Source organism: Columba livia, chromosome 9, assembly GCF_036013475.1.
Source record: "Columba livia isolate bColLiv1 breed racing homer chromosome 9, bColLiv1.pat.W.v2, whole genome shotgun sequence".
Lineage (NCBI taxonomy): Eukaryota > Metazoa > Chordata > Aves > Columbiformes > Columbidae > Columba > Columba livia.
The window spans coordinates 6662692-6687870 of NC_088610.1; the positions used below are offsets into that span (position 1 = coordinate 6662692).

The 25179-nt window shown below is 43.5% G+C and overlaps 1 protein-coding gene across 1 annotated transcript in view; it reads left to right on the forward strand.

Annotated features, from left to right (window-relative positions):
* The first annotated feature begins 2662 nt into the window (after positions 1 to 2662).
* The window catches only part of TP63 (tumor protein p63), a 140927-nt gene continuing 118410 nt past the window's right edge, over positions 2663 to 25179 (forward strand). Inside the window, exon 1 of the mRNA XM_065073569.1 lies at positions 2663 to 2762. Within this exon, the coding sequence (XP_064929641.1) occupies positions 2668 to 2762 (95 nt within the window). The 5' untranslated portion in view covers positions 2663 to 2667. The remainder of the gene's footprint in view (positions 2763 to 25179) is intronic.

Consider the following 25179-nt stretch of genomic DNA (forward strand, 5'->3'; position numbering starts at 1 on the left):
AATCCAACTCTGGATGTTAGAAACTTGCCCAACCTGAGGAGAGTTTCATAAAAGTTAGATTATAATTGTGTGTTACATTTGGTGAAGCATGCTGATATGCTGAAAACTAGAAAATCTTATGGAAAAATCCCACTCTGTTCTGACCCCAGCAAGGTGCTCCAGTGCCTTGTCAAGTTTCTGATTTCTTTTCCAAAGCAGAAGCCAGAAATGGTTGAGCAGAACAGTGCCCAGTGCTGTGTGTCCATCACTACTTAAAGCATGAAAATGAGGAGCCTAGTGCTTTTATGAGAATGAAATGGGGTAAATTCAGGTCATCTTGAAGGGTTTACATATGTGCTCGTGTGACAGAGGTGGCTCTCATATACGATGTGGGATTGCAAAGCACATCTAAATGGGCTTTCTGCATAAATAAGCGTTTGGTGAACTCTAAACCTGCCCAGGCTGGCTGTGAGCCTCACCCTGACAGCGTTGGGTGTAAAGGACAGATATGTGCCATTTTCTGCACTGAACTTACCTATACATCAGCGGTGTCAGGACCGGATTCAAGTTTTGAGGGCAGATTGGGAGCATTGGAGTTCTATGGGAACTGTCCAGCTCTCAGCACAGGTCAGGAACTCTGCGGGGTGAAAGGATTTTCTCCTCTTGGACGTGCCAGCTCCTGTGTCCTCAGGTCCTGCCACTCAGGCCCAGAGGCTCTTTTGTATCTGCTTGACATGGTAAGTGTCCTAAATCAGGCACCCTGAGGAGCACAGAGAGTGACTGTTGCATCTTGCAGGCATGGGTGCTGGATAAGCTCATTGCAGATGAGGGGTCATGGCAATACTGGACCATGGCAGCCTGTGCAGGGAATGTGGTGAAAGTAAATCAAATGGGCTACCCAAGACTCTTTCCCTTTACACTCAGGGGTCCGGCAGCTGCTTCCCTTTGCTGATGGATGGCAGCGTTGCCCAGACACCTCCGTGTACCCTCTTCTCCTTCCCTCTCATCTTTCACACCGTGCTGTCATTCCATCTGCTCCCAGGATGACCCTTTGCAAAGGCAGCTTTGGCAAAAAAGCTGATGAAGGCACTTACAGACCCTCGGGGTGTTAACAGGCTTTCTGGCTGTTCAAGGCCTGCCACTCTCACAATTCTTTCTTGTTTGTGGGATGAATTGTTTGGATTTTTTTTATAAGCCTAGTAAAAGGCGTAGGAAGCTGATCAGCAGGGAAGTGCACTGATGCACTTGGCACAGAGCTGCCAGGCAAGCCTGGCATCCATGTCTCCTGCTGCATAGCTCTTCCAGCTGCCTCTCCGTGGCACTATGTTTTCCTGCCGGCGGGCAGTAGGATTGAAAAGTTCTCCCTGCATGTGGATTTGCAGCTCATCATTCACTGTGCATCTATGAAGATGCAAGAAGAGCTCATCTGCAAGGCTTTCAGGTTGTCTGGTCAAAAGTACCGTAGTTTGTAATGCTGGGAGCCTTCACCATGACAGAGAGCCCACCATGATGTCCCTAATGCCATTACCCTTGCTCTGCAGGTTTAAATGTGTTTATATAGAGTCCATGGATCTCCCTTCCTCCCACGCAGCAGCCAGTTTTTCTGGAAGGCAACCTGCTGCTACGACTGACAAATTGAAATGTGTCCACACACTCACACAGGAGACACTATGTACTTTAACTCCTGGCTGCTTGTGCTTTTGACCAAGTGATAACTTCATTTGTATCTCCTTTGACACATATCAGAAGAGGAGTTTTCAAAGAGCTTTCTTGTGTCTCTGTAAATGTTTTTTGTTTGGTTGTTTTTTTGTGGGTGTTTTTGGTTGTTTTTGTTGGTTGGTTGGTTGTTTTTTTCCAAAGGCTATCTTTTTATTTATTTTGGATAAGAAGAAGGTTATTTTTTTTCAAAAGTGATGGCGAGTTATTTTCATACTGGGGCAGAAATTAAGCTAATAACTGCTTGGCAGGCAGTTTTGAAGAAATTTGCAGCTAGTCTCCATCACAGGAAAGGAATAACTTCTGTCTCTCAGGAGTTCACAAAGTACATGACAAGAAGGGAATAAAAAATGTATGGTCTCCTTCAGTCCCACAGTCAGACAGAGAATGCGCATTGCTGGAGATCAGAGCAGCAGTTGCCTGAAGCACAGGATTCAAAGCTAGTGCTACAAACCCGCTCTTCTGGAGGGGAAACTGAGGAAGTCTCTCACACATGCATGTGCTCTTTTTTAATCTGATAGAGAGGTAAAAAGAGGGGAAGGAGGAGATCTTTCTCCCCGCTTACACATTTAGCTTTAAAAGCATTGAATCTGGCATGAAGGCTTCAAATTCTTTGTGCAGAAGACTTTGCTCTCTGCATCTTCTACCTGCTGGCTGCCTGCAGCCATCCATTGCTTCTCTTGCTATTTAGTTCGAGTTCATAAGCAGTTACTTTTTTTCCCTCTACTGATTTACTGCCTAGTTTAGTCCAGGTTTTGATAACTTCAAGCTAATCACTTAAATCTGGCTACCAAGTTTGCATTGCATATGTGTTTTTTGATTTGGTCCTTTCTGAAATGAGAGTGAGCTGTGATCTTTGCATGGAGGTTCAAAACTTCCATGAAGCTCACAGCTGTCTGGGTCAAGTTGGGAGGAATTCTCCATGTCTTGCTTAGACTATTTAAAGTGTGTTTGCCCTGCAGGTAGTCCCCCATGGCAGCCAATATGCTCAGGACCTGCTGCAGACAGTGTACATGGCTCTTACCTAGCAGACCATGGCCATTTCCATCCCAAAAGCATTCAGAACGGTGAGTAAAAGGGGACCCTCGAATAGAAAAGTACTCATACAAAACATCTCCTTTTGTCTCTGAAATCCAGTGCAGCCAACACTGTTCACCTCAACAGGCAAAATTTGTCGTGAAATTTTGTCCTTAAGTATGAATTCATACTGTGCAAACAGGCAGTTTTACAAATTTGTTTCCATGAAATTATTCACCCTGAGTTTGTTGGCCATTCACCCATCCTGCTGGTTATTCAGCCAGTCTTCACCACAATGACTCTTCTGACTATGCACTAGTCATCAGGTGCTGCGAGGAGTGTCTGAGGAGCACAACAGCTTCTGCTCCTCAGCTAGCTGAAGCCCACAATATTTTCACGATGCCCACGCAAACACTTTCATGGTGAATGCGCCTCACTGAAGAGTGTTTGTGATCTTCCTTGTCTTTCTTCAAGGACCTTCCCAAATGAAAAGAAACACCCCCCTCTCTTTTGTTAAGGAAAATGTTCTCCCTTGTACATGAAGTGAATGCACTTGAAGCAAAATTGTTCTGTGAAATTTAGTATTTATTCAAGGCCACAGATGCGGATATGTAACCATCTAAGGCTTCATAGGAGCACCTAGAGGCACCAGCCTCCAAATGTTCTTGTTCTACAGTACGAGGGGTTTGTCAGTCAGACCCTCAGGAGGGGTGAGATGGAGTTTGGAAGACAGCCCAATTCTGAAATACTGTTTAGCCCATATTGTTCTCTGTAGCTAGAGTATTTTACAAACAAAAAGCTAAGAGTTTTTGAGCTTAATGCCTCTGGGGAATTGCGGCTCAATCTTCTCTCCTGTTTCATGTATCCTGTTTTCTGTGTAGTTTTGCTTATGCTTTGGAGCATTGCATTTCTTTGATCAAAATCACAGAGGGTCAGCTCAGCTGAGACTGACAACAACCCATGAGCCTGGCTCCCAGTGCTGAGCTTTAGCTGTTAGACATTCAACCCTGTGACTGAGTTTCAGAGAGCTAGAGGTGCCTGACTTAAAAAGATTTTCAGTATACAAGCAGTTGTCAGGAGATCTATAGCTGATTACTTCTAGGATTTGTTGGACCTTTCCTTCCCCAAGGTGTACAAGAGATCTTTGCTCTTTTCAAGCTTTATTTTTCCCATAGCAGTGACTCCTTTTTTTTTTTTTTTTTCCCAAATTCATCGTGTTTTATAAACCACACCATTTTACAGAATTTTCATTCAATAGATTGATTTCTTGCTTACTGTGTCAAATGCAGCTCCCTAGGAAAGCAAGAAATATTTTTCAGCCACTTCATGTCTTTACCTAATATAAATAGGAAGAAGAGAAGGAAAAGAGGAACATAAGAATAACCTATGCTACCTCCAGTTTGGGAAGTTATTTACAAGCCACACTGTACATAAGGCTTGTGCCTCATAGTGAATTGATCACCAGGTGGTATTTCTCGTAAAGCTTACGTGGTCCAGTGAAATGCAGGTGCTAGAACCGTTCATATTCATGCCCTTGACAGAGGGACTCAGCTCAAGCAAAGCACATGGCCATGGAAGCAGTTTTACTGACTTCAGTTGGCCAGCTTGTACGTCAGCCAGCGTGTGCTTACGTGCTCTGTGAGGTCAAGCCTGCCTTTCTTCGTGCCAGGAAGCACTGTTCTCATTCCAGCATCTCAACAATATCTATTGCTGTATGAAAACAGTGCACACATGGATACTTACTTTGCAGCAAATTACATTTAACATGTGAAGTAAAGAGCCAAGCTTCATTTGCTGGAGGCAAACACCAGGACATAATCACTCATGCCATGTCAGATGATGTGCAATAGCTCATTAGGCAATAGCAACTTCATAATACACCAGAGCCTCACATCCTGGCCAGTGTGGGAGGAGTATGGGAAGGAGATCATCTCATTTCCTGGCATCCTTGTGTGGCTGTGTTACCACAGTAGCTGAAAATCTATCGTGAAGATATTTTTCCTCAAAACTTTTCACTTTAACACAAAACCAATGTAGATGCCCCTGGTTTGAAATGAAGCCTGTCTCAAAGCAGGGAGCTGAGCACAGGTCTCCCAGAGTGACAATAAATGTTCGCCAAACGCCAGGACCCTTGTCCAGGAAGCCAAGTGCTGTTGTACTGCCCTTGATGGCACCAGCCTGCGCTTAGTTTTAACTCGGCATCCTCCCAAACCAAGACAGATCTCCACCTGTGCTCTTGAGTGCCCTTTGTGCTGGGATCATAGTGTGGGGTATTTTTGTAAATTATGTAATGGCTAAACTGAAAAGATAATCTTTCTAGGGTTACCACTGAAGGCAGGACATGACTCCAGAGCACAGTATCCAAGCATCTTTGCTTACTATGGGAGGGTGATTGGCTGCAGTGTTTTCCCTCTGCACCCAATGAGAAGGGCTCCAGGGCTTGAGTTAACAGTATCTCGGTGATATGAGCCTCCATAGGGTTTATGTCATACCTATATTTCAGAAGTTACAGTATGTGAAAGATATTATTACCTAAGAAGCATGTTGCAGAGCCAGCTCCTCTGGCCTAACGACACCTTCTTTTTAAAGGTTTCTGTGTAATGCAAATTTAAAATGAGGGCTGTGGAGTGGTTCTTTATTAGAAGTTAAATGAATTCCCCTTGCCCCATTCATGGAGAACAGGAAGGTTGTGCAGCAGTAAATTGACCTCAGGAGGAGTCCAATGTACAAACCTGACATCTGGTTTAGGAGAGCACAATGTTAGTGAGAACTGGTCTTGTGTTAACAATTGCACTGATGATCTCCTTTCTGTAATGGAAGTGAAACAGAAATTGTTCCAGGACATGAATATCGTCATACGGATCCTACTGATGCAACTGTTAGCTAAACACCCTGTTCAGATATAGTAGTGCTGGAAATCAGATTTTCTGGGTTTTTTTCAGTGATTGAGAAGCCAGGAAAAATGTTTATTCCAGGTTTTTAATGAAAAATTGTAGATTCTTTGGTCTGTGATACTCAATTCTACTGAATTTGTTTGTTCATTTTTAATTCTGTAAAATTAATAAGCTTGGAGTAGTTATAAGGGGTTTAAAGTCGGGGGTGTGGCTAAAAGAACATTTCTTCTAACAATTGTCTTCTCACTTTAGTTTATACTGTAGAGTTTGAAATTTCGTATTCTTTTAAGCAATCTCTTGATGGTTAACCATTTTAATCAGAAACAAAGTGTTTCTTTCCATATTCGCTATTCAATGAAAGCGATCTGCTTCTGTCTGCACCCCAGCACAGCAGAAATCTCTTAGACTATTAAAATTACTGGTAGCTGGAAAGCAGTGGTTTTAGCAGTTCTGGGCCTTGTGCTGAGCGATGGCTGCTGCCCTCTCCTGGAAGGAATGCCAGACCTCTGGTCATACCTGAGAGCATCAATTCCTGAATCTGGGGCCAAGCCCTCAACCATGGCTAAAGCATTTAGGACTAAGGCATGTAGTGGGACAGATCTGTCCCAGAGCGGGTGTACAAACAGTAAAACGCAACCAAATATGGGGCTGTGCACCATAAACTAAGATAAGGAAATTCTATGGCCAGCTCTAATGTCACAGCAAGTCTGTTCCTACTTTTTCTATTACTAATTTGCCCAAGTGGCTGTATCTTCTATTTTGGGGAGTGTAGAAATCTGGAGGTGTATCTCATCTCCCAAGTGCAATGCCAAGAAATTGTTGCAGAATGATTCAGAAAGCCTATTATTGCCTGTGCATGGGCTAGTCCTCATTGTTCCCCCGGTCCTGGGAAGCCAGCAGAATGACTCACAATATCACCTCTTCATAAAAAATGGGCTGCTGAAAAGGATGACCCCCCCAAAAATGTAAAGCAGAGAATGAAATGAGGGCAAAGTTCTCAGTCACGGTTCTGAATTCGCAGAAATTTTTACCTTGTAAAGGAAGCAAAGCAAACAAGCTGAAAGGCCTATAGATGAGTGTGAACACTTGCCCCTAAAGCACAAAATAATTGTTTCCTTTTAAAGGTAGGATACCAGGGAGATCAGGTCATAAGCTAAGAGGCAAAGTTGGGGTGTTATGAAGAGCTGACCTGAAGTTTATCTGGGAAACTGCTCTGCTTTTTGAGAGAGAGAAGCATACAACAATGCCTGTCCCCTGTAGGGATAGGGATGTCCTCCTGCAGTAGATATAAAGCCTCTCTGGATACTTTAGGTGCCTTTTCTGGTTTTGGAAAAGGAAAGGTGCTAAAACATTTTTCAAAGGACAGAAAACTGGGCAATATTGGACTTAGTCCATTTCCAGACCTAATGCTTCTGGCAGGTCTTTCCTTTGTGACATTTTTTCTAACTCATTGCTTTTTCCCTATGCCATCTATAAAACTGATGGGACTATAATCCCACCTAGGTGTCTGACTTTCTGTGCCTGATAGCAATTCTACTTCTCCCTCCTCTCAAGAGTCATCAGACCCGAGGAAATGCCAAGAAGAATAGCACGAACTGGAAGGTCCTTTAAGGGTCACCATCTGTGACCTAAGGATTGTGAAGTTTTGTAGGTTTTGAGGAACAAAACAGTAGAAGCCGAAAGTGTGCTTTTGCTTTCTCTCTCTCAACTTCATTTACTTGCTCATTAAATTCTGAAGCATGTAGCTACACCCATAGAAAATTACTGCATTTCGTAACCTTTAATTGATTTGCGTATTTATGGGGAAACTGGTATTTCGGGACTATCCAACTGTGCCATCGCTATCACCTTTTCATGGGTCTCTGTCTGTTTGGTTGCTGCATAGAAGCCCTGATATGTGTCTGCCTAGCACAGACCTGGCAGCTCCATAGGCTGAATTCTTCACTGCAGATTACTAATGCTGAAATTGGGAGAGCTCTTATTTGTAGATAGGGCAGATATTCGTTGCAGCATGCTCTGCTCTGTTTGCTTGGCTGGGTGTTGGTATTCCAGCAAAGATTTTGAAATGTATTAGTGTGCTGCATGCTGCTAATTTTGGTCCTTTTCTACACCATTAGGAAAGGTGGTATGGACAGCTACAGTAGCACTTTAACCCACGGTTATTGGCATAGGTATAATTGCTCCCCACATCACCTCTGTCAGTTTCCTGGGATTTTCAGCCATTGTAAGTTCAGGGATGAAGTAGATGTCCATGTGAGCTGGGAGGGGGATGAGGGTCCTCCCAACTCCTCATCTATCTCAAGGGCACTATTGCTGAAAATCCAGTTCGGTGTCCCCAGCCTTTGCTTTGCTAGCAGTGAGAAGGCAGTGCATGACAAGAAAATTCTGCTTCTCTCACTCTGTTGACCTCAGTTTTAACTTTTAGTTCTAACTTCTGAGACTGGAAAGCCTTGCAGATAATACATTGGCCCTAAAGACTTATCACTTGGTGTGTTTTTTATAGCTAATGCCCCTGGTTTTGGAGTTGGTTATACTGCTAATGCTGCTGGTATGAAAGGTGTTGTTTCAGGCTTGGATGATACAGGAGTCTTGCCCTGAAAAGACAGTGATAGAGCTGCCCAAAATAGCTCAGAAGAAACACCATCCAGCCTACAGCACATGTATAAGTCAGAAGTGAGGGTCAGCTCCAGCCCTGGCCGACTGATTTGCAGCCACTCAAAGGCAGTGGTGGGCACTTGACCCAGTAAAGCCTTCTTCAAAATGCTTGGTGGCTCCGAACACAGTATAGTCACAGTGTCCTCAGCTCTGTCTCCACAAGGTGTCTGGAAGATATGACCAGTGTGGAAACTTGCTATTGGGATGTATAGACCTTCTTGGTGAAGCTGCAGCCAGCATGGAGCAGGCACAGGATGTGCTGGATGATAACCATTAAAGGTAGCAGGAAAGGCCATGGCTTCTGCTGTCAGCTTCGGGAACTGATGTCCAGCCACGTTGCAGCATGGGCAGGACAACCACAGCCGGCAGGAAGCTTGCCAGGGACCTGAGGCTGCGTGACACAGCAGTGAGGAGAGCTAGCTGCAGCCCAGAGGCACCTGAGGTCACCCTGTGGTGGCTGAGATTTACTGAGGATTTCAAACTCAGCTGGTTCACAGTAAGCTAAGGGCACTGCATGACCGTAATGTGACCTTCCCTTCTTCTTAACCCAAGAGTGGGATACTTATTAAATTTTCTATGTCTGTTGGGAAACACCACTCCTAAGAAGCTAGAGCTGATGCAAGGATGCTTTGTGGAAGGTCACTGCACAAAAGAACATTCATCGGTAAAACTCCCTGCCCATGCATTGGAACCCTGCAGAACTGTTAGCCCAGAGTTGCTTTGTAGCAGCAAACTGGAGCTATCAGATGGAGATGTGCTCACAATGGCAAGCTCAACAAATCAGATCAGAGAGGAGCAAGAGTCTGTGTTTTCTTGAAAGCATTTCTAACACTTCAGTCTTCATATTTTTTTGTTCTTTTTTTCCTTCTCCCTTGATCCTCTCATCACTGCATCCATCTTCTCTTCAATTTCTCAGTATCTCGCTCTCTTTCTCTGTTTGTTGCACGCAGAGCCATTCACATTTGTCCAAGCATCTCTGCAAGCCCTAGTCTGAAATAAGGCACATTGTACAAAAGCCATATTTCACTCCATCCAAACTCTTTTCCTCAGAGGGTCTGGGCTGAATGAGGCCAGAGGAGCTGGATCCTTCTTTGTTGCACCTGGCCCAATGTCTGGATATTATTGCTACATGAAAGGCCATCACACACCCTTTCTCCCAAGAAAAATGACCTTAGGCCAAGCCACCATCTCCATGGTATCATCTGCTAATTGCAGGACATCCTGGGGAAGATGGTGGCATTTGCATGTTTGATTCCAATGCTGCAAAATTGGGTTCTCTCTTCTACAGGCTTCAAGAGAGTGTAGGTGTTTGCTTTAGGCTACGATGACATGAGAAATACCTTAGTGAGGCGAGGCGTGGGTGTATTGGGGCGTGACTCAGAGGAAGTCAATGTACAGGGATTTGTTTTGTGTGCAAGAGATCTATTCACTTTAGTTACCAGCATGGGTGTAATTAACTTTTCTTTTTACATTTTATTATTTTGATTATTAATCATGACTTAAGAATGGCTGAGCCAATGAAGATTTCATAGGCAATTTCAAAAAGTCCAAGATTTATAATACCAAGGGTTGGCTTGAGGGAGCCAGGGAATTCGCTGACAGTTCACCAGATTCTGATGATGGACCAGTACAAATCAAAGAGGCGGGTAGCCTGAGGCAGGATATCTTGCTTTAGAAAGAGAACAGTGAAGCTCGTACTTAAAATTTGGCTTGGAGAAGTCTTCCCAAGACAGCTTAGGAGAGGATCAGTATGGACACAAAAGTAGGTGAAGAAAACAAAATTGCTGTGTTTAACTAGCCCAGATACTCTTGGATTTGGAGCTGGACCTCTTTTTCTCTTATTTGTTTTAATTGACAATAGATGAGATCAGCTACAGTTCCTACACAGACTAAGAATCACTGAGGTTATTGAAGTTTGCAGTGCCTTTAGCCTTGACTTAAGACTTTTGGAGTCCAGCTTTCTATGGCAGATAAGGCTGCACAGGTCAAAAGCTTGTCACAGATTGGGGCCCTATTCTGATTAGGCCCTATCCTAATAGGCCCTATTCCAAGTAACTCCGCTGCGTTGCATGTAAAATAAATCTGAGTTGAATGCATGAGGACTGCAGAGCCCTGCTGCAGGAGTGCTCTTCTTGTCACCACCCTGCTGCATTCTGCAGTGAGTTTGCTGCAGTAATAGACCTATTAATGCCAAAACAAATCAGTGAGCAGGTTGCAATTCCTATATAAGTTAACTTGAGAGAAATAAAACTTCAAAGCAAATGACAATTCCTCTTCCGAGAAGAAGAGGGTGGATTGAAGTGAGAGGCACATGAATCATATTGCCTGTATTTGACTTCTGCCCCAATTTGAGACAAAAATCAATATGTTAGGGGGTGAGTCAAGGGAAGTAGCTGGGGCATCTCGTGCTAATCAAAACCAGAAAAGTAGGAACACAAAGTCTGCAAGACTGTGATGTGCTAATAGTCAGGTTCAAAGCATTTGTTAAAACAGGCCATTGACTGGATTCTTCCATTCTCATCTCAGACTGCCTTGTTGCTATTTTCATGAGAAGCACCTTTAACCAAAGGTGTCCACCTTCTCAGTAAATAATGAACTCCAGGCCTCAGTATGCAGCCAACATATTGAGGTGGCTAAAAGAGCAGAACTGGAGAGGAAAGAACATTTCTGTCCCTTGGGAAACTCTAAGATGTGTTTGAGTTTATCCGAAGAGGGAGAAATACTGTCAAGATATTCAGCAAATAACGAGGTTGGGTTTTTTTGCCACCACAGTACATTGACCTGGTAATATTTGGTACAACTTCAGTAATATATTTGATTGAAATTAAACTTTTTTCTGTATCCTTGGGTATTAAGTATTCTGAAGCAGTTCTCAGAAGTTGGTTTAAAATGAAAACTTTTTGTTTGCTTAGAAATTTCAATTCAAATTATGTTTTTGCCAATACAGGCAAGAGAAAGAGAGAGGAGAGGGGAACCAAGTGGTTTTGTCATGGTAGAGCATAAAATGGGAATCTGTGAACTGGAGATACGAACCACTAAGTGCAGGCTAGAAAATTGCCATTTCAGCATGTTACTCCCGTCCAGAAACAAAATGACTGGATTTGCACACCGGCTCCTGGAAACATGGCCAGGTCATTTCCAGACTCAAGCTGGTTCCTGTGCCATCAGCACCAAAGTATCTGTGCTACCCTCATCAATCCTGGCAATCCAAGGCTGCCATGTGCAGAGCCTGCTTGGGCATCTCTGCACCTATTGCACTGACACTTCTCTGTATCTACTGCATTTTGGGGGGATGACAACCTCATTGCAGCCTGGATGGTTTTAGGTCTCCTCCTAGAGAATAAATTAATCTTCTTTCCTCTTCCATTTCCAGTGTTTTCTCAAATGAGGTGCCAGCATTTTCCTTTTTGTTGCTGAAAGAGTGTGTGTCACTGCTGGTGTTGGATGTGTTCCAGCTGAGATGTTCTCAGCCTGTAATGTAGAAGAAGAGGAAGAAATGACAAAACTCTCTTATCAAGGACACAAAAGGGAAAGAGACAGAAAGAGGCCAGTGGTGGTGAGTGGCAGGCACAGTGAAGACCAGGAAAACTTCCAGGCTCTTTCCTGCAGTTCGTCAAATCCCTGGTTGACTTTTCCACAACTCATTCCTTGTACCTTATAAATAATACTTAAGTCAACACAGACAATTGTGGCTACTGGTAAAAACCACAGAGAGCAGCTAACACAATGGAAATGACTTATTCCACCATTTGTTTTTACTTTGGAACAAGCAAAAAACTTTTGTAAAGAAGTGAGTCATTTTTTTTTCATCCATCTTGGCTTTTGTCTGCTCAACAATATGTCTTTTTTTGTGTGTAGTTGTGGTCTTAATTTTTTTTGTCTTTTCTTTTTTTTGGTTTAGGATTGTCTCCTAGTGACAACTACTAGCACCACAGGGCTAGAACCTGGTAAAAGACAAAGAAAAACCACCATGCCTTTGGGGTAATGACTCTGCTACCTTGCCAAGAAACATGTTGGGCAGGTTTATAAGCCAAGGTGGAGTTGAAGTTCTCTGAGCCCTTCTGCCCTCCTTGAAAGATGTCAGGTGGGAACCTCAGCAAAGCTAATATCTTGAGTAGCATCTCCAGGGTTGGGCAAACTGGTTCAGGTAGAAGAAATTGCAGCTCAGACTGAACCTTTGCTCATTTCCTGATGGGCTGAGCCTAAATTTTGTCTTCTTCCACCTCATAAACCTAAACCTGGAACATGCCTGTCCTCAGAGCTGAACCTTCATAGATGTTGTGAAAAGTATGGCTGATATCTTAAAATCTTCCTTCTGCGTGTCTGCACCTCTACCCTCTCTTGAGGTTATTTATTTGAACATCAGCCAGTATTTATTCCATGTGTGCTAATCCCAGCCTGGTGTGGGCTTCAGGCCTCCATTAGAGATTTACTCCTCCCAGGACCACAAACCAATATGTCCCTTTGGCTTTGCCAAGAGTGTGCTGGTAAGTAGGGGCTGTGGGGATGCATGTGGTTAGCCTAAGCAGCCACTTGTCATTGTTGGAGAGTCTGTGTGGTTTTTATGAGGAAAGGGACTGAATAGTCTTCCTCTGAGTTGACTCAGAAAAAATAGAACAAGGGGCTGAGTGTAGAGATGGACGGGTTTCTTTTTGCCCTTAAGGCAATCTTGACAATTACACCTCTGTAAAAAAATAGGTCCTAGCACAACAGAAGAGTTCTACTATTTTCAGTTGTATTAGCCATAGCTCGTTGCTGAAAGGGTTACCAGCTGCTATAGGAGGAAGAACAATTGGCCTGATTTTGTAAAAGGACATTTGTCCTTCTCAGGAAAGGCGTTCTGAGAAGTACTTCCACAGGAGCAATTTGTTAAAGCATCAGTCTTTCCCAGGCCACGTGGCATGGGGAGCAGATGATGGTCCAGCTATATTTAAAGCTGAGCAGATGGGCCCAGCTGTGCCCAAGGAAAGGACCCTTTTGTGAGGTAGTTGAAGGAGGACCTATGGGATATACGTGGAAGGAATGCCTGTGGGTGACAGAGCAATAGGAAAAGGCATAGAAGATAAAAGGTACTTCAGCTGGGATAATCTGAAGCATTTGCTGGCTCAACATCTGCTGTTTGTTTCCCTTGGGTGCAAATGGTGAGTGATGAAGAGGAGGGATATGTACTATATTCCTGAAATCTGGGGTGGGCTCTAGACTGGGAATATCTCAGTCCATTTTGTCAGTAAATCACAATGCACAAGACAACGTCAAGAAAGGGATTTTGGTTCAAAGTGGCTTGAAATCCAGACTGCTTTAGTTGTATTGGGTTATCTGGCAACTGCTATTGACTCTGAACTCCTGTTGCCTCTGCCAAAAGGGACAGAGGCACCACTTTCTAGTTGCTCAAGCCCATAACATCAACAGCTTTTCTGAACAGAAAAATCCTTGAGATAGCAAAATAATACTCTGGCCTTAAACTCAGCTCAGAAGAGGCTTCCAGGGCTCACCATGTAGCTGCTGCCCTGTTGCAAACCTTCATAAAGCAGAGAGCCTTCTGTTTATATTTTTCTGCTTGCGACTGGCAGGGGTTGGCAGGTTATCTGAATACTCTATCTCTGTCTGTATTTGCCTACTTCTAGATCTGTTGACAGTATAAGAGTGTCAATATTTTTTTCCTTGTAAGGCAATATAAGCAACTGCCTAACTGTTGACTCAACTGAGGATTACTTACTTCAATAGCTAGTTAACAAATCAGCCTACACTCCAGGTAGAAGTGCAGTGCCTGCTACTTCTGAAAGGGTCCTGGGAATCTCACAGCGATCAGCTGCTTGGAGCCCAGGGCTGTGCCAGTATGGAGGCAATGATGCTGGTGGGGGGACACACTCCATGGCATGCACTATTTCAGGATGTGACTCCTTCCATTCTTTGGATGGTGGCTTCCTGAAATTTAGTTTGCTTTTCAATTGTGGCAGGTGACTGCTGGGGTTCCTTTCCTCCTCTTAGCATGACTTTGTAAAGCTTATCCAGCTAACTTGGATCACTTTACACAGAGAGAATGTTAGGGCAGGCTGTAGTGAAGGTGTGTGCAGGGGCTTGCCAGTCCTAATCCCAATTGAGTCATAACTGGGGTGGGTTTTTTTTCTCCATGTGGCACCTGTGGAGTGTACTTAAGAAATATATTGGTTCCACTTTGTGCTGAGCTATGCCTTGCTCCAAACATGCAGGGATTGCCGCTGGATGTGCACAGTGTATGCAAGACCAGTTCCTACTTAGTACTGTTTCTACTCTAGTTTTTATTAAAAAGAATATTTGAGATACTAGGAAATGGCTCAGTAGAAATCTATCTGCTCCATTTCCCTTTGCCTTAAAATGCTCTTGAGATGGTCACAAGAACGTAATGCAGGCTGTCCGTGTTTATCTGACCCTGCTCTGCTTTCTATTTGTTCGGCAACTATATTGTGAAACACTGTGTAAGCTTTTAGGCACTATTTCATGATTTTATTTTTTTTTTTTTTTTAGTCCAGCTCTGCTCATCCATTTCTTTTGCACATGTGTGTTTACAGTTCATTTTTTCTAATGGAAATAATGTCCCACAAAGGTCTGGGGTTGACAGAAAGGGAGGAGCTGCATGTGTGCTCTTCTTATTGCATTAGAAATGAGTCTGGATCAAGTTTTGCTGGAGTGACATTACTTGTATTTCCATGTAACAACAGCCTAGAAAATACATTTTGTCTTTTTTACACTTTTACCATGTGCATGGATAAAATGACCTCAGAATCCAGACGTCGTGGTGTGGGGGCGATGTCCATCTTAATAGTTTGTGCACAGGTTCATGTTTTTCTGTTGTTATTCAGCCTGACATATAGTGTCACCAGTTTAATTAATGTTTTTGTCAGCTTCTGTGGAAAATATCCCAAACTTAACAAACCTATTCTTATTCTCTGTCAATAACAAGGGGCATCCACTGTGCCTACAAAACTTCTGTTTCAGCATCCAATTACTCATCTGAGTGCTGGGTGAAAAGCAGCTTGCTTGCTGCAGAACCAAAGCCATGGTTTAGTTACCTATACCCCCGAATTATCAAAAACTCTAGATACCTTGTCATTTCACAGCATCTTTTACATATAAAAGGCCTTATCCTCTAGATGGACAAGATGAAGAGAGGGAGAAAGGAAATCTTGTTCTTATTTTTCTTGTGGGGAAACTGTTGTGCAAACCACTTCAGCAATGCCTCTGAGGTTGTGCAGGGAGTCTGTAGCCAGCTCTGAACTGCAGCACAGGAACTGTGAGGACAACCTCCCCTCTCCCTTCTCTGGGGCTGAGGACAGCCATGGTGTAGATGTGACAGGCAGAGCTGTGCACCAACACTGTGGTCGGTCCTTGAAGGATGATGCTTCTCAGTGTCCTCTAGGTCTGTCCAGAGATGAGAGCAAGCACCTCTTGCTGACTTGCCCAAGGGCTATTTTGAGCACTGAAGACCTTGGTAGTTTGGGCTCATAATTTCTCTCTCAGTGATTAAAAACTTCCTCTCTAGGATGGCTGGGGAGAGCATATGCTCTCCACCTTCTTGACAAGAATAAGAATCTCCTTGCTTATCTCACTTGAAATAATCTATTTCACATTCATCATCTGAATTCAATTAAAAATAACCTGCAGCTGTAATTGTTAAGGGCTCTTTTTAACTCAACTCCCTTCATCCCAGAGTGTGTGGGATTTCCCCCTGCAGTTTCAAGAGCAGGTGGTCAGTGGGAAATTCCTACAGGCTCCTTCGTGTAGGGTTGCTCTTGGGGGCTAGTCACAGCATATCAGATGTGACTTTGCATTCATCTCTCCAAGACAGAAGGCTGATTGCATCCTCCCCCTTTCTATCCATACTTGACACAAACTACATGAAAAGGGGGGCTGTGGGATGCAGATGTGTTACTGAGTTTTTGCAGAGCATGTCTATGCTGTTCGTAACAGCCAGACAGAGCATCATTTAAGGATTATTTGCAAATAAGTTTGTGCAGCATCCAGTACAGTATAGAGACAAGATACACCACAGAACCATTTTGGTTCATTTTGAACGTATGGATTACAAGTTCCCTGAAACACTTGTCTGACTAGCCTGGTTTATGTCATAAAACAATTAGAATTGAATGGGTTTGGAGAGTGTTTAGGCATTCATTTGTCATCCTTCTCTTATTGTTAATGGGAAGCTTCCTGTTAAGAACTGGGTGAGGCACCGACTTGCAGAAATGTTCACAAGTAGCATGAGAGATTCTTCCTTTTGTTTCTACTGTGTGGGAACTATCAAAAGTCTGCAGCTCAAACTGAACTTCTGTAAAATCCAGACCTCAATCATGGAGACATAACACCATAGGAGAGAAGAGGTCCCTAATTTAGCTTGAGTTGTCTTAGATTTTTCTATCTTCTGTCTCTGTTTTCAGGCACTCTGGTAAAATTTCCTATTCATTTTTTTTTCTTTTTGATTAGACTGAATATTTGTGGAAAACTTAAGCCTCAGTGGTTTAACCCTCCTCTCTGACTAATAGCAGGGAAAAATGTTAAAACTTGTTACTCTTCCTTTTTACTCAATTTGGCATGTGAGGAGCAATAGTTTACCCAGAGAAAATTTGGCAAAGAAACTATCTTGATTTTGTACAAAGTCTTTGAGTGTTGTGGTGAAAATGGCTTTTGATTAGACAAAGTTAAAAGCCCTTGAAATCTTCTTATGTACAATGTAAGAAGTGAAATCTTTCTCTTGCAACTTGTCATCACTGCATAAATGTGAGTTCTGGGTACCTGTTTCACTGGCTTTGAAAAGACTTTGTATCCAGGAGCTGCTCTTAGAGAAAAGGCTTCTGCTGTGTGCTGGTTTACTTGGCAACATGGCCTTTCTCTGACTCATGAGCCAAGACAAAAGTCCACTGTGCATCTCCCACCTCACTCAAATAGAAGCCTTCATTGTGCAGCAATCCTCCCCCACCTCACTCTGAATTTGGGATCTGCTCACTGAACATACTTCCATTTTTGCAGCTTGAGAAACTATTTCTGCTTCAGCAGGGGAATTCACTCTCCTCCTTCCCTTGTCTCTGCACCCCTCAATGCAACACTAGGAAATGATACTAACTTAAAAAGATACTTGGCATCAAAATAACACACTCATACTGTAGCTCATCCAAATTTACATCTCCAAAGCAACTAATCCTACAACCCACTGATTACTTTTTTCAGTGATGGAGTGGGGGCCCTGGGGTACGTGTTTGTGGCCATTCACTGGAGCACAGTACAATGTTCAGCTCCTCTTCCTTCCCTACTGGGAGACATCATGAAATTTTTCAATTTTAACAACAGGCAAGTGGGCTCTGTGATGGGCAGACAGTGAAGTCAGATTTCCTAGGGCTTTATCTGGTGGTTAATGCAGGAGTTTTTGTTTTGTTTTCAGTACTTCCTTTCTCCTATTGCTTTATACTGAGGCTGCAATGCAATAATAAACATTAGAAAGCCACAGATACCCTCATGGAGGAATGGATTCTATGCTGTCTAATAAAAGATTCTCCCATTGATACTTCTCCTACGTATCTGAGTTTTACAAATGTTCTCATTAAGATTCTCATAAATCTGGTAAAAGCAAGGCCACTTCTTGTAGCCCTCCCTTCAAAGAGCACAGTGCACTTGTGTTTTCTGTCTACCTGGCTACTAGGAGGCATAAAATGTGTAGGAATTGAGTATTTTTATGAGCATCTGTCAGCAGTGCTGGAAAATGGCCAGTTCCAAAAGCAAAGAAAGTATGGTTGTTGTAGAGGGAGATGATGAAAAGCACACCATAAAAATATTAACAGCTTTCTTTCAAAGACAATACCTTCTTCTGCTGAAATCTTTGTAAGGAGAGATGGGACCACAACATTCAGGCATGGTTACAGTGAACCTGACCCCCCCCCCCAAAAGGCATCTTAACAGCTCTCTGGATGATTTCTGTACATTTGCTATATGGATGCAGGTGGGAACACGTACTTCTTTTTGCTTATGCTTGAGAAAATGGCTCAACTCTTGTAGATCTGTCTATCTCTAGCAGCTTACATTTCCTGTCCTGTTCCACATGTCCTTGCATTTCTAACTAGTCCCATCACATATATATGTTGTACAAAATGGTTTCCATTAACTGATTCCCAGAAGGTCTTAATAAGTAAGAAGAGCCACATCACTTGGATGTAGTTGGCATACAGACCTTACCTGAGCCAAGGTGTCTCTCCCTACTACAGCTATTCTTTGTACTTTTCTATCATCTCCATGTTAAACATCTTAAGAGATGTGTGTACATCTCCTAGTACTGTTTGAATCCCAAGCTACAAGGCTTTACAGAGCCATCCAAAGCAGTCCTGTAATGTCCCTTTACTCTGTGCTGATCACATGGCAATTTCAAATGACTCAAGCATTTCACATTTTTGTGTAATCTCCTTAATGTGGGGGCACTTCGGGAGCTCTCAGATTGCAGGGAGTTCAGGGTAATTTTAACTTATTGGAACATTACAAGTTTCCACAGATTTGAGCGTGGGGTTTCAAGCTGCAGTACTTGCCTGGGAAATGAATGGTGGGGGAGACAGCAGGTCATTTGCCTTTCTTCTAGAGCAGGCATTTACTCAATTAATTAGGGCATTGGTTGTCACCTAATAGGTGCCCTGGAGAAATGAAGGTGCAAGTGTGCCAGGGAGCTGGGCATGTGCTTTTTTGCAAAGCTGACATTTCAAATTGGACTGAATAGTGATACTGTCTGTGAAAGCTGATGTGGTTATTTGCTAGACAGTTGGAATTCATTTTATAAGCTTACTATTCAACCATATTTTATTGGTAGCACATTGACACACAGATAATTATGCAAACTTTCTGAAATATATATCTGTGATTTGACATTGGTGATCTATAAACTGTTATAACCACTCTACCACTATACCTTTTCCTTCTCTTGGGACTTGTAAAATATTACAGAAGAAAAAGCTATTTTGGTGTGGCAGTTCCCCACCCTGACTTCCTTGCACTTTGTATTTCCCAGTGCTTTTTCAGGGGAAGTGTTTGGGTCCCTGGTATTCCAGTCAAACTTCAAAAAGATCAATGGATGTGCAAAGATATAAAGGAATTTCCATAAAAGAAACAGCTAAGCAGGTGAAGACTCCAGCCTCGAAAAAGTGAGGGAGGAGGGGAAGTGTGTTAGGACTCAACTAACTAGTAAGTGGCATGGAGAAAACTATCTGGAGTCTTTATGCTTGCTTACTCTCAGGAGTTGGAATATAAAACTAGACTGTTGGCTGCCAAATGCAGAGCAACCCAAAGGAGACCGCGTCTGAAACTCAAAGATGTGCACATTCTCTTTTCCTTATCTGAGTTGCTCTTCTTGGCTCACTGAGCAATTACACTGTGTAACTTGTTGCCAGAGGATGCTGTGGGTACAAAAAGCTTTTTCCAGTTTAAAATTGGATAACTAATGAAAGATAAGTGACTGGGCTACTAAACGCAACATAAACAACTCTGGCTTGTGGTCTTCCAAAGATGGAAAACATTGAAGTGTGGTGAAGTGCTGCAGCCAGGGACCTGGTGAGCCTGGTGTGCTCTAACCCACTCCCTTAAGCCAAGGGTGTGCTTGGTCCCTTCAGCTTCTGTTTAGGGTTGGGTGGAAGAACAGAGAAAGCAGGAGATGAATTAATGTATTTTAGCTACAAGATAATGAGACTTGCTCAGCAAGAAATATATTGCTGTGATTGAGATCCCACCATCCTCAAGCAGTCATGTAGAAGGGAACCCATGGTAAAGGCTGGGTTGAGCCCCTGCAGAGCACCATAAGTGATGACAGGAAAACCTTTAAGGAAAACCTTAAAGAAGACAAATGCCTGAGTCAGGTTGAGTCTCCCCTGGCAGCCAGAGAAAGGGAATTTACATGGGTATGTGGAACACCTGGGGCTGAGCACAGAAGTGACAAAAAGCAGATCACACTGAATGACAACGCTGAATGCATGTAGTCTTGCTGCAGAGAAGTTAGTTATCCCTGAGGCACCAGTTCTTGCGACAGAAGACCTGAAGCCCAGGAGGTTTCCTGTGTGCCAGCTGCTCTCAGGGCCTGTGGGCACCCTGGTTGTGCTCCATGCTGGGTGGCAGGGCCAAGGCAGCAGGATGCTGCCAGCATCCCTGCTGATGCCTGGGAGAAATGCAGGGAAAAGGAGCTAGTTACCTTCAATGGCTAGAGTGCAGCTGATTGTCAAAGGCAGTCTAATGTAATTAGAGTTAACTGGATCATTATTTAATGAGAACTGAGACTAATTATTTTCTGGAGTCACAGTATGAAAGACGCTTTTTTCCTTTTGAATAGGTAATTGAGAGGTACGCAGACACCCTATGCTCTGCTGCGTTTGCAAAGGGTTTGTTCTCTTTCTTATCACCATCTTATTTGTATAATCACTTTGGAATTAGGAATTAATTGTTTTGTTGCTAATGATGCTGGGTATAATTATCTTGCTTTAGAAAGGCAGACTTTGTCCAAGTACCAGAGTTTTGTCTATTAGAGGACACTGACCAGACCAGAATCATCCTGCAATGTGGTCACAGTTACAAAACAGACAATGAGCTGCCCAGGGATGGTGAATTGTCTTTGAACTGCTCTGAGCTAAAGCCACTTCTGCTCAGGAACATAGTGGCCAAGTGGGAGCTGCTGCAGAGTGGCAGGTGACAGCATTTCACAGTACCAGCTCCAGTCGCTTCTCCAGTGTAGACAAGTTAAATTTCATGTCACTTATCCTCACCTTGTTCTGCCAGAGCAGTGAAGTGCCACCACGGTGTTTAGCTGCTTGTCTCTGGCAAAAGGAGATTTTTGTCTGTTCTTATGTTGTTTGTAGCGGCCATGTGTGTGCTGCTCTGCTGGATCAGAACAGCTTGACTGTTTTGTTCCTCATTCCTATTAAAGCCTCAGGGGCTTCAATGTTTGCAAACACAAGTCAGCATCTCATTATTTGAAGTGACATTCATTTACAAGCCATGGATTAATATTTTGAGTTGTGATGTTTCTGAATTAGTCTTGTGTGACTTGGTCCTCATTGGCACCAGCAATTAACCCACAATGTGCAATATCTAGCAGGTCATTTCCACTAGGACGCAAACTTGGTGTTTGAGCCCAGCATTTCTTAGGATGTTCTTGAATCCTTTTCCTTTGTGAAGTTCAATACAGAGAGCTTCATGGTTCCTGGCACCTGAGTTAGCACACAACTGAGAAAACTTTCTCTGTGATTCCACCCCCCAGGACTTTCCTTGTTTTGCATATTTTGTGGGTTCTCTCTGCTCCCTCAACTGCACACTTATGTACATTGTGTATACCTGTGGGTGTGTATGTATGAATCCATAAGGAAACCATGTGACATTTACAAAGTGTTTCATCCATGTGCATGTGCTTGCTGTGGTGAAGCCTATTGCAAAAGCTCATTCTTTGAAGATCGTGGGTTGATACAAGAGCATGGTTGTATGATCAGTTTAAGTCATTGATATAGCACATGTACTATAACTTCCAACACAACAGCACTTGCCATAGCTCAGCTTGGCCCACTAATCCAAAAGAATTAAAACTGAAGCTGCTTCTGTGTCCCAACCTTATTGGAAATAAAATAAATAGATATAGAATATATAGCACAGATAGAAGCTAGGGCAATAATAATGCGTCCCTGTCATGGTACTTCACTACCACATCTATAGGTTGATGATTTTTTCTATTTTCTTTTTTCCTCACATCCATGTCTTTGGAGGTCCATTCTCTCATTGTAACGTCTTCCTAGGATGACAGAAAAAACCTCTTTCAGAGGCTGTTTCAGAATGATGCATGTTTCAGATTTCTTGCACAAAGAATGTGTTGCTGATCCATTTCTGCCAGCCCCAGTTTCTACACTTACGTATTCAGCTTTGGAGGAGACCTGTGCTGAAACATACAGCCTGAACTCTGAAACTGCAGCCTGTGCTCTCTGATGGGGTCTGTCTGTGCTGGATGCAATCTCTGCTGTCATCATGCTTTTTTAATCTTTCATTGCTTCAGGGCTGCTTTCCTATTCCCTGACAGAGTCATTAATTTTTTCCTACTCTTACACATCTTTTTCTACACCTTTCAGATGGTCCAAACCCCTTTGATTTTCTTCACAAACTCCTAGCGAGAGGCATTCTGGTGTTCTTACCTCTAGGGCCCTCTCTAACCACAGGCAGTTACCTATGTTAGCTGGCTGCCAAAATTTCAAGGCAGCCCTGGCAAGATTTTTTTCTCTGTTTCATCGTGACTGGAGCCCTGGAAAGCCATGCTGGTGGCTGCGCCAGTTGTGTGCCTGCTGGGGGGAAACCTTGTCCCATACGGCTCTTGCTGTGCAGGGGATGTTTTCAGAAAGGGGCTGTTGTTCCCTTTGATCCTTCCTGTGCAGCAACAGAAGCAGCAGCCGCAGGGCTCTTTGCCCTTTCTCCTACCCTTCCCAGCTCCCTGTCCCTGATTTGCCTCTTCACCTGCTCACGCTCCTGCACTGCTGGGAATTCTTGAGCTGCCTCGGGCATGGAGAGGTGCAACGTGCTCACCTTGATGTGGCAGTGTGGGGAAGGCAAGGTGAGGGTGCTGAGGGCTGGAGCAAGAGAGCCTGAGAGCAGGTGCATTGTGGTTAGGGCAGATGACTCCATCCAGTTACTCATCTCAGAGCAGGTCTCCACTTATTCCTCCCTCTCCTTTTCTGGAAAGTTACTGTAACTTGCATATTTGTGATGCTTTCTGCCCTTGGAGGCAGGATGACTTGTTTACTACTACCCAGTCACATGCAAATCACTTGCTTTAGGTCAGCTGCATCATCTAGGGACAAGCCAAATCTGCTGAATGCCTTCCCTAGCCTGCTTTGCACAGTTCTTAGCGACTGTGAAACACAAGAGGTTCTCTTACAATTTATGGATGGTCTGACCTGAAATGATGCTGGATTTGTCATGAAGCATGATGCACAACCTGGCCACAGAATCTTGCAGGATTAGACCTTGGTGGATGGAGAGGATGGCAATGCAGTGTTTGTAGACAGATGTGTCCCCCTGTCCAGTCTGGACAAAAGCCAGCACTGATCTGCGCTGTGCGGCTGTGGCTGTATTGGTGCTGGGTACATTGTTCTGGGCTTTCAGCCAGGCTCACATAACTGCATGGCTTCTGGTCCTGAGCTGAATCTTTTCTGGTTAGGGCAGAGCTCACAACGTGTCTGCTCAGAAGAACAGGGCAGAGCAACTCGACGTACTTATCCCACAGACATGCCAAATGTGTCCAAAGAAACCAGTAATAGATCCCATCCAGATTCCTCACCATTAATCTTCATCTAGCATCACACATCTTGAGGTCAACAGCATTTAGATCAGCCAAAATCAATAAAATTCTACATTGTTAGCGCATCCTCGGTGCAGTGCAGCTGTCCTTGCTATGCAAGAAGCATAACTTAATCTCCCAGCAAGATGTGTTGAATTTATTGCTTGGCGACATTCAGTGAATACAGAGTGGTGGGTGGGGAAAATCCTGGCTTTTGATTCAGAATTTGTTCTACATCTGTGAGTAAAACCACACATCTGATGCACTGACACAAAGCAAAGGGCTCCTGTTTGGGCTGCAGTCTTCCTCTGTGTTGTTTTCCTGCTTTTTCTGTGCTTACAGTATTGATCTGGTTGGTTCTGGGTAGACAGAGAAAGTGGCTGAGTGGCAAAAAGGAAGATCAGAAACAGAAATCATATTGAATAAAACTGATCAATGATGGGAAGAAAAGTAAGCAGGTTTTTATTTAAGGGGGTGGGAAATCATTCAGATGAAGAGATTGTTTCCCTTTTAACCTAACTTTTGAAAAGTGCCACACTGAATTATTTAATCTCCTTAAGCAAATCTCCTAATCTAGCTTCCTTGCAGGCGATTGCTGACAGCATCTGTGTCAGCCTCTTAGCACAGGGTAAGTTGCTCAGAACGCTGACTCCTGTGCTGAGAGGGGTTTCTGAATACCTGCTCCGCAGGCTGCTTGCTTGCTGAGTAGTCCCCAGGGTATGAAAAGTGGGAAAGTACCAAAAGGGGAAAGAGAGTTGTAGCTGATAATTAAACTGAAAAGAATATCCCAGTTGCAAAAACCTTAGGTTAGTGAGAATTCAGTTGTGACTTGAATAAGGACAGCGTTTCAGCCCAGATCTGGATCCCATGTGTCCTGCTAATAATGCATTTGCACCATTTTAACCTCTCCTTATATTTAGGTTTTGAACTTCAGGCTGCACTCTTATCCATGGGCTGCCCCTGTGGGAGTTTGCCCTGGTCACTTTTCAGATGCTTACTGAATGCTACATCAAAGTCTAAACAGGTGGAAAGGGAAGCCACCAGTTTCCAGGACCTTTGCAGAGATAAGTAACACTGTGGCTTGCCTGAGGGCAAAAGGAACTCAACCTATGGCTCTGGAAAGCTTTAGAAGGTCTTTGATAAATGCTAGACTTTGGTCTGCTTCTTCCTTGAGCAACTGATATTATTCTGATATTGCTTTTCTTATGGTTTAAAGTTGAACTAGAATAACAGAGCAGGACTTTCTGGCTTTAGCTCTTTGACTAACTTCAAGGAAATCATGGAGAGTTGCTTCTTCCAGGCATGGTGTATCTTGCAGAGTTATTCTCAGTGTGTGTGTTGTCACCATGTGCGATATGTAATCACCCAGAGGCTAGGACATGCAAGCACATGGTTATAAGTACCCACAGAAACGCTGTAATCCCTTGCCCTGATGCCAGAGATAAATGCTTTGACTCTGGACTGTCTTATATTCTCAGAACCAAACCACTCAGCAAACCTGCCTCGTGATTCCACTCAACCCTGTCATAATGATTTTTAGAAGTAAACCACAAGAAACGTGGTGGTTTTGGGTCCTTGTCAAAGCACAGCAGAAGAACATTGGTTGACTACTTT